This window comes from Geotrypetes seraphini, chromosome 5 (assembly GCF_902459505.1).
Source record: "Geotrypetes seraphini chromosome 5, aGeoSer1.1, whole genome shotgun sequence".
NCBI classification, from domain to species: Eukaryota; Metazoa; Chordata; class Amphibia; order Gymnophiona; family Dermophiidae; genus Geotrypetes; species Geotrypetes seraphini.
The window spans coordinates 150,266,987-150,277,017 of record NC_047088.1 but is presented as its reverse complement, the minus strand read 5'-3'; the positions used below and the strand labels follow the sequence as shown (position 1 = coordinate 150,277,017).

Genomic DNA, 10,031 nt, shown 5'->3' with positions numbered 1-10,031 from the left:
CACCTCACCTTAGATGCAGAGTTTGCTGGCTTTCTTTTTCACCCAGCCGCACGCTTTCAAAAAGCCGCACACGCGCGGCTGCTTGAATTGTTCAATCTTCTCCTCTGCTGCAACTTCCTGTTTCCAGTTGCGTCAGAGGAGAAGATTGAACAACTAAGCAGCCGCGTGTGCGCGACTTTTTGAACGCGTGCGGCTGGGCGAAAAAGAAAGCCGGCAAACTCAGCATCTAAGGTGAGGTAGAGGGAGGGAGCTGACGGAACGCTGCAATCGGGCAGGAGGGGGCTGCTGGACTGCATGATCGCGCATGTTCCCAGCTCACACTAGGAAGGAGGGAGTGATGGGAAAGAGATTCTTGGCCAAGGGGATGAAGAGGAAGAAAAAGAAACCCACAGCAGGAAAGAAAGGGGAGGACAGGCAGGTGAGCCAGATGCTGGAAGCATGGGGGGGGGGGGGGGAAGAAAGAGGGAAAGAAGCTAGATGGGGTTGAAGAGAAGAGACACATTGGTGTGGAAGAGGAAGAGAGGGGAAATCTGGACACAGGAAGGTAACAGAAACAGAGGGGAAATTATGTGCATGGGGGCATAGGGACAGAGACATAAAGGGGACATACGTGCCATGGGGATGGTATATAGACACGGGGGGGAGGGGGCAATGCCAGATACATAGGGGAGATTGGAAATGGGGAAAATAGGAACACAGAAGCGAGATTGTTTGAGGACCGAGCTCGCAGGCTCCAGCAGCTTGCACAAATTACATTGTAACGTGCCACGACAGTAAGAGGGAGAGAGGTAGATAGATAGGCCGCGTGAGAGGAGCTGAAGGGTGGTTGAAAGGAACAGATGGTGAAGGAAGGAGGGAAGGGTAGTGGTGGAAAAGAATAGAACAGACATTGAAGGAGGGTGGAGAGGAACATACCCTGAAGGGAAATGTGGAAGACAGAGTGGGGAGAAGACGCTTGAAGGGAAGAAGACAGATGCCAGACTATGGGGGAGCAGAGGGAAGAAGATGGGTGCCAGACCAATTGGGGGGGGGGGGGTGAAGGGAGAGGCACAGTAACAGAGCATATGGAAGACGCAGAGAGAAGACACACAGTGGATGGAAGGAATTGAATGAGAAGATGAGGAAAGCAGAAACCAGACAACAAAGGTAGAAAAAAAAATTCTATTTATTTTCTTTTTGCTTCAGGATAAAGTAGTATATTAGTTGTGTTGATAAAAATTTATAAACAAAGCCCTGCCAGCTGAACATCTCTTTCTCTAGTTCAGCAGCCAGAACTTTGATTTATAAGGAAGGAATAAGCTAAATATTGCAGTACTGAGGCTTATATGGATGCTGCGGGGACAGTGATGGGGCGGTGAAGGGGCCGGTGGGCCAGGGACGGGGCAGTGACGGGGACAGATTTTTTCCCTGTGTCATTCTCTAATTACCATATATTGTGATAGGAGTTGGTTATTTGTTCAATCTCAACATAAGACTGTGTCACCAAGGGGATGTGTGTTTCCTTTTTCCAAAGAAGCAAGGCAATATGTAAGTTTTGGCCTATTTTACAGGTTCATTCAGGGTTGAATAAGTATCCCAAGTTTGCATACACGAGAGGTAGGAATGTAAGGGAAATTCTAACTAATAAGTATGATATAGTCAGCATCAAATTAAACAATTAAGTAGGGGCCACTTTAAATGTGGACAATGTGTATATTGCTCTCATACACTAAAAACAGATAAGATATTAATCCACAATACTAATCAATATAATAATCTTTATGGTCAGTATAACTGTAATACTAGTTGTTTTATCTACTGTATAGTGTGTCCATGTGGTTTGTACTACATTGGGCAAAACAAACGGAGTATCAAAGTTAGAATTGGGGAACATGTTAGTTGTTTTAGAAATAAGCGGAAGCCTCTCTTACTAATCATTGATTAGAGAAAGAGCATAGGATAGAAGACCTATAATATCTGGTATTGCAACAAGTTGTTTTGCCATTAGTGGATGACGTGTCTTGTACTTTGCTTTATAAAGAACAACAGTATATTTATTCTTGTAACAAGGTCATGCCCTATGGACTAAATGCTGAAGTAGAGTGGAACCATTTGCAATGAGGATCATCTTTAGTGAGTGAATGAAACAGTAAAAATAGTGAAAATAAGGTTGTTTTCTTTAATAAAGTGGAGTTTGTGTTTTCCTTCTGGGGAATTCGAGGTGGTGGCAATTGAATATGTTTAGAGGTAATCTCCAGGTGACAGGCAGGATTAATTTGTTGAGGACCCCTAGGCACGCAAGTACACTGGGCCCCCTGCCCCGCCCCACCCCACCATGCACCCAGGCGGAAACAGGAAGCTGCGTCAGAGGGAAGCTTTGGGCAAGCAGCACTGCTTGCACAATTACAGTTTCTGTTGCCTTTCTTATCCACGTTGCTTGCTTGTCTTACTTTCCGTCGATGGGGGGGAGGCTGCATTGCCGATTGGGGTGGGGCCCGCGTTGCCAATCGATGCTGGAGGGGCCCATTGCTTGTTTGGAAAAAACAATGTTGATGCCCTCCTTCATCGGGCCCCCCTTACCATTTTCGGGCCCTAGGCACGTACCTACTTGGCCTATTGGTTAATCCTGCCCTGCCAGGTGATGAATGTGATAAAGTGAATGACATCATTCCGTTTTCCATGTGCCGCATACAGTAACGGTTAAAAAACACCAGCAACTTAGGTAATGGATCCAAGTTTTAATCGGAGGCTGGTTCAGTCAGTCTATCCTGGAGGATTTTTTTGACACACAAGAGTATACAAGACATGTGAATAAGACTAGGAAGGTGTGAAAGAGTAATGGGTAGTGCTGCCCAATTCAGGGAAACATACTTTGATTTGATTCGTCCTGTTGAATCGATTTTTCAATTTGATTCACTTTCAATGATACAGCTTTTTAAGTTTAAACATTTTATTTAACCAAGGCACTATCATGTCAAAAATAGGAACATCCAATCTATAACATAGCTTTAAAATTTGTTAGAAACATGGGGTGGTGCCAGCAAGGAAGAGGGCTGGAGAGGAGAGGCGCTGGCACCGGCTGATTGCCGTGAGAGGCACGTCCTGTAGGTAATCAGCTGGCGCCGGTGTCACTCTTCCTCCCCAGTGTGCTGCGGCATATCTGAAATCTCAGGAGGCACAAAGTTTGTAATACACTGCCCTAATCCATTGAATTGCTAAATGTTGTAGCTTGATATGAATTCAGGTGTCGGCAAACTGCCTTCAGCTGTAGGGTCCCTCTGCTATCCCCCTTCTGCTATCTCTGTGTTGTTCATCTCTCCCTCTCCCAATTTTTCCCTCCTCCACCATCTCTCCCAAGTCCATCTCTCCTTCTCCCCTCTCCATCATCTCCCCCAAGTTTACCTCTCCCTCTCCCCTCTCCCATCATCTTCCCCATCTCTCCCTCTCCCCAAGTCCATCTCTCCCTCTCCCCTCTCCATCATCTCCCCCAAGTCCATTTTTCCCTCTTCCATCTTCCCCATCTCTCCCTCTCCCCAAGTCCATCTCTCCCTCTCCATCATCTCCCTCAAGTTCATCTCTCCCTCTCCCATCATCTTCCCCCATCTCTCCCTCTCCCTAAGTCCATCTTTCCCTCTCCCCTCGCCATCATTTCCCCCAAGTCCATCTCCTCTCCTACCCCCCCATCTACCTTTATTTTTTTGTAAAATTTGTTACTAGTGGTGGTAGCGAATCTAGTGCTTTCCTGCCGCCACTCCTGGCATCTTCTCTCTACTGCGGCCTGCCCTCAGTAACAACTTCCTGTTTCCGCTGGGGCAGCCACAATGGAGAGAAGATGCCTAGACTAGCGGCAGGGTAGCTCTGTGAATCACATTTGCTACCGCTGCTCGGCAACAACTTTTGTATCGAATTAAAAGTAGATGTGGAGGCAATGAATTAGATAAATGCTGTTGGGGGGAGAAGGGTGACAGAATTGATTCTGGGAAGGAGTAACCAGTAAAAAAATAAAAGGCAAAAGAAAAGAAGCCAGGGAGATGTGGGCTCAACTTCCTACTGATCTGCTCACAGGCCTACTCAGCCATTCCTTTTGCCGAAGTCCTTTCCTCTGATGTAACTTCCTGTTTTGTGAAACAGGAAGTTATATTAGATGGAAGGACTCCAGCAGAGGGAAAGCCCGAAAGGGCCTCTGAAAAATAGATTGGCATCAAGGGGGCTGGTGCTACCTACCACTCATGAATCAGTGAGTCTGTTTTTTTCTGGAAACGAAGCACCTCTAGTAATGGGTTTATGTTTCGCATTTTGTATGATGAAATGAGTGTTTTAAAGTTTGTATTAATTGTGATTTTCAATATAGGGGCAAAGGTTTCTGCTCCTGATGAAGCCTATATTAGTGAAACTCAGATCTGTGTAGAGGGGAGCTGTAACTAGTAGTTTGATCACTATGGTGAACATTCAAAAAGGAATGCGAGCAGGCAAGCAGAAGAACACCTCGCCTTCGAGTAAAGCAAAAAAGGCAAGGGAGATGTCTTTTCAACCAGTGATAGTCTTTATTGAACAAATAATGGTTCCAACAAGCATCCCTGTTTCGGCGTGTTAGAACGCCTTCTTCAGGGGCACTATTAAAAGATATGTAGCACAAAATAAAAACATTAAGAATCATAAAACATAAAACATGTACATTGAGAACATAAACCAATCTAAATGAAAAACGTAACTATGCAAACTATATTAAAAAATGTAAAATAGACATAAGAGGCTGATGTCATGATACAGAAAAACACTTAAGGAGCATGTAATACATATTAAAAAAAACATTGAAAATCATGGAGCTTAAAACATATATATTAATAAACCAGCATAAAAATACAAGTCTAAAAATACAATGAGACCAGCATAAAAAGCATAACACAATATTAGTAAAAGAACATAACCATGCAAGCAGTGTTACAATATGGTAAAACACAAGGGGATGATGACAAGGGATAAATACAGGCTTAAAAAACATGCTTGAATATAAAAAGGCTCAAATAAACCATAAATGAAGACTCAAAAACAGAACTATGTCTGAGTGAACAATGATACCTAACCCTGACCCTGAGATAATGGACTTTGAACCAGAACTAGACTTTGTTAGTTCTACCCCTGTGCTCAGAATCAGAGCCAGGATAGCATGGCCCAAAAAGGAGAAACATTTCTGTGCTGCTCCTTTCAAGTCTGGCCCTTTAAGAAAAGGCACGAAAGTGCTCTCGCCAAGGAATCAGCCAGCTTAGCAAACCAGCACCTGAGCTAATCAAGGGGGGAGGTCTGTACATTGAGAGAGCCTTTTTCCAGCAGCAGAGCTCAGTCAGGAGAGGAGGAGCTGAGTGAGAACACCAGAGCTGAGAGCAGCTGGGAATCTACAGAGGGGCCAGGGGATGTTTGTATGGAGGAGCTAAATCCAACTGAGAGTGAAGAGTGTGTTCCTCAAATGGACTGGGAGTGTATTCCAAATGCAGAGCAGTGACCTGAATCTATGAAATTTTAGTGGAGCAGTCTTGATCAGGTCAGAGTTGGTTTTTTTTTTCTCTGAAAGTTTGTAAAGCCTGTTGCCGTGTTTAGTTCTTTAATCTACTGGGGTTCCTTCCCCCCCCCCCTGCTGTAGCAGCATGAGACCAGGGCTGAATGTTTTGTTCTATTGGGAGCAACTCCTTAACAGAGAGAGAAGAATAGCAGAAGCTTATGTTTAGTTTTTGTACTGGGACAGTTATTTGTTTCTCTTTCTGAAAATCCTGTTTGGGTCTTTTTTTTCCTCCATTTAAGAAAGTATAAAGCAGAGTTGTCTGACCTTGTTGCCCTGAACCCTTGTTTGTGAGAAGACCGGGAAAACGGCTGGGCTGTACTAGATGAAATCCCAGCTTTGCAGTTTGGGAGGGTGGGCTAGCCAGGCTAGTGGTGCACAGGCCTGGGTGCCACATAGCAGTGCTTGGCAAAAGGAACAGTGAACTGTTTTTTTTCGTAGTGCTTAGAAGAAGTGAAGAAACCTATTGAAACTTAAAAGACTCTTATTGCCACAAGTGTGGTGGGGTGAAGGGATAAGAAGCCTTTCAAACCCTGATACTTCAGTGAAAGGTTAATATTGGGCCATTCCAGTCCATGTGGATTTCAAAAGGTGGGTTTTTTCTTGTGTTGTATTTGAATATTATCCTGAGAACTGTAATCCTGACAAGTCTGAATATTTTTGAGGGTAAATGAAACCCAGGAAAAATAAAGCAGGAGATTTTCATTTAAATACTAAGACTGAAGTTTTCTTGTTTGTTTTGGAAGTTTCCTGATAAAACACAGTCCAACAGTGTGCGTGGAAGGCACTGGGAAGGACAGGAACCATGGTCGCACGTTAAACTGCTCGTTCGGGCCGGGACACAGCGGGCCCATAAGGGGTCAGTTGGGTGTCCCTGCCACAGTATATACAGTATGTGGTTTGTGATGGTAAGCCCCTCTTGTGAAGAACAGTTACACTACTAACTAACATCTTTCTGCTATTTATGAGTTATTATTAACTCTCAGTTATCTTTTAACTGCACGTGTCTTCAGTCAGGGAAATACTTTTAAACCCAATTGGAGGACATTTTTTTTCACTCAGAGAATAGTTAAGCTCTGGAACGCGTTGCCAGAGGATGTGATAAGAGCGGATAGCGTAGCTGGTTTTAAGAAAGGTTTGGACAATTTCCTGGAGGAAAAGTCCATAGTCTGTTATTGAGAAAGACATGGGGGAAGCCACTGCTTGCCCTGGATCGGTAGCATGGAATAGTGCTACTCCTTGGGTTTTGACCAGGTACTAGTGACCTGGATTGGCCACTGTGAGAACAGGCTACTGGGCTTGATGAACCATTGGTCTGGCCCAGTAAGACTATTCTTATGTTCTTAAAAACAGTTTTTGTTTTATGGCAACTTTGATTAGTATGGGGGTTCTTTGATGACATAGCTTTTCATTTGTTCTTACAAGCTCTACTTATTTGATGTATAGATTATTGTAATGTTTGGAACAATTTAAAGTATCTTCAAACATTATTATATACAATTTGCTCTGTAGAGCATGAAATTTTGATCATATTTCCCCACTGTTAAAGAAGGTTTTTTTTTATTAGCTGTTCAATTTAGGGCTTTATTTAAGCTTTAGATTTTAAGTTATAAGGGTTGGCGATTGGGACCCCTCATTATTTGGCAAATTTATATAATCCTGACAGAGATATGGGCCCTGATGTGTGTGATTATTTAGAGGACGCGGGGATGCCTAAATTATCGCCAGCTCAGATATCTCGATTAGATAGGCCTTTACACGCACAAGAAGTATTGCGAGCAATCCAAACATTGAAAACTTGCACGGCTCCGGGACCGGATGGCTATTCTCCGGAGTTCTATAAGATCTTATCATCGGTCTTGGGGGAGCCTCTGCTGAATTATTATTCGGCAGTTCGTGACTGCGGTGCCTTTCCCTGCTATGCGAATGACGCTCTTATCACCCTAATTCCGAAACCATCTAAACCACCCACTGAGATTGAATCATACCGGCCGATTTCGCTTCTGAATGTTGATGTAAAAATTTTAGCTCGAGTGATGGCAGATAGGTTGGCACCTTTGTTACCTTCCATCATAGTGCCTGAGCAGGTGGGTTTTGTCAGGGAGCGGCACTCGGTTTTGAATGTTCGGAGAGTGTTGATGGCGTTCTCGCGGGCGCAACATTCCCAATGCCCGGGTTTGTTGGTTGGATTGGACGCGGCAAAGGCCTTTGACAAGGTTCAGTGGCAATATCTGTTTCAGGTGTTGCAGCATATTGGACTTCCGGATAGTTACTTGGCATTGCTTCGACCGCTCTACACAGATCCCACGGCCTCGATAATAGTTAATGGGGTGCGTTCCACTGGTTTTCTTGTGGGTAGGGGGACGAGACAGGGATGTCCGCTTTCTCCGCTGCTTTTCTTGCTGTATTTGGACCCCCTGTTGCGTACTCTTCAGAGAGATGATGTGATTGTTGGGTTGTCTGAGGGATCTGCCCAGTTACGGGTGTTGGCATTTGCGGATGACCTTTTACTAACTCTGGGGGACCCTCATCGCTCTTTATCTCGTGCGTTGGACATTCTTGATGAATTTCACCTTTACTCTGGCTTGACCCTTAACAAGCAGAAATCCCTAGCGTTACCAACCACAGAGGCAGTACGTCAGGATTGGCTAGGAGAATTTCCATTACAATGGGCTTCTTCTTCCTTGCGTTACTTGGGGGTGGTTATACCTCGGGACCTGGATCGGCTGTACACTGCGAACATCTTGCCTCTGCTCCGTCGCACGGAGTCTACTTTAGCTAACTGGAGGCGACTGCCTTTGTCCCTTTCGGGTCGTATTGCCCTTTACAACATGATGATCCTGCCCCAATGGCTTTATGTATTACAGATGCTCCCCGTCATGCTTTCTCCCGCTCATGTATCACAACACAATTCTCACCTTACTGCATATCTTTGGCAGGGGAAGCGGGCTAGGATTTCTTTAGTTAAGTTGATGTTGCCTCGTAGGAAAGGGGGGTTGGGTCTCTTAAGTGTTTCCAGATTTAACCTTGCTTGCCAGCTCAGACATATCCATGATTGGTTTTGTGATACTAAATATTTTTCTTTACCGGAGATAGAATGTTATTGCTTTCACCCTTACCATTTCAGTTATTTACTACATGCTCTCCACTTGCCGGATTTGCCACAGCTTAGCTCTCATCCACTTCTGCCGGCTATGCGCAAGGCTTGGAAATCCCTTTGCAGACTGTTGAAGATCAATTCCAGGGCGACGTCTTACTTGCCTATTGCTGGCAATGGGGATTTTATACCTGGCTTGGATTCTGGACCGTTTCGCCGCTGGACTTCAGTGGGATTACAGTACATTTCACAGGTCGTACAATCCACAGGACTTCCTCTCTCTTTCACAGACCTGACCACTCAGTTCCACCTCACCGCAACTGATTGGTTTGCATACAGACAATTACAACATTATTTACGGAACCTGACACCGGCGGTGCTGTGTGAGGAGAGCTACACTAAATTACAAGAAGTTCTTGGACTGACAGCACAGGATTTGATACCCTTGAAATTGTATCATGGGTTGCTTTTGGACTGCTTGGGAGATCTTGATTTTCCAACCTTGGCCAGGAAATGGTCGATGGATTTGCAGGTGCCTATCACAGCCGACATGATTCGACGGGGACTTTGCCTGGGGAATGCCCTCCGCCTATCTTCCATGGAGTGGGAACGCAATTACAAATTTCTCTTGCGAGCTTTCTATCCCCCCAAGAGAGCGCATGTGATGGGGATTAGTGCGGAGCATGGCTGTGGTAAATGCGAACAACCTATGGCATCTTTTGGACATATGTTTTGGACCTGCCCAATGGTGTCTGCCTTTTGGTTGCAATTGGTATCTGCTGTGGCCCGGATATGGGGGTGCTCCTGGAGACTTCATCCGAGCTTCCTCATTACTCTGCAGATTCGTTTCCACCCGCCCAAGCCGGGCTGTTCGGCCTTTATCAAGAGGACTATTCTGCTGGGGAGGAAGTGTGTTCTGTTGCAGTGGCTCTCTTCTCAACCCCCGACTATTCAACAGTGGAGAGCATTAATGCTGCAGCAAATGTTGCTGGAGCGCAGAGACATTGTGGACATGTCAACCAAGACAGGTAGACTCTTCCGTCAATGTTGGTATTCTTTTAGTTTGACCTTTACTTCCTATGTTCGTAGACAACTCTGGGATACTTGAGATGTTTCTTGTTTGTTTTTTCTATTGGTTCTGGTTGCTGCTGCCTGGGTGGGGTGGGGGTGGGATGGGGGGGGATTGGGAATTGTGATGGTATGGTGGAAAAAGTTTTGATTCACTGTATACTGTTTTTGCCATTATTGTTCAATAAACATATTTACACATAATCCTGACAGAGTTTTACAGTCTTTGTATGATCACTGTTTGCACTTCCTGGCCCTAGAATTGCCAAGCTGCAGACAACTATATTGTACTGCTTTCTTTACAGCTCCTTTTCAATTGAATAATGTTCCTAG

At 44.8% G+C, this 10,031-nt stretch overlaps 2 protein-coding genes across 2 annotated transcripts in view; both read left to right on the top strand.

Moving 5' to 3' along the window:
• Window positions 1-5,301: 5,301 nt before the first annotated feature.
• The window catches only part of CNBD2 (cyclic nucleotide binding domain containing 2), a 162,966-nt gene continuing 158,236 nt past the window's right edge, over window positions 5,302-10,031 (top strand). The window contains exon 1 of the mRNA XM_033944929.1: window positions 5,302-5,518. The gene's annotated coding sequence lies outside the window, so the exon portion shown is untranslated. The remainder of the gene's footprint in view (window positions 5,519-10,031) is intronic.
• LOC117360698 lies at window positions 5,669-9,781 on the top strand. Its single transcript, XM_033944930.1, has 2 exons — window positions 5,669-6,124; window positions 8,661-9,781. Exon 2 carries the CDS (start codon window positions 8,728-8,730, stop codon window positions 9,736-9,738), a length of 1,011 nt encoding a protein of 336 aa, XP_033800821.1. The 5' UTR covers window positions 5,669-6,124; window positions 8,661-8,727; the 3' UTR covers window positions 9,739-9,781.

Coding starts and splice junctions, on each gene's coding strand:
- LOC117360698 (XM_033944930.1), top strand. CDS start 8,728: ATGCGCAAGGCTTGGAAATCCCTTTGCAGACTGTTGAAGATCAATTCC.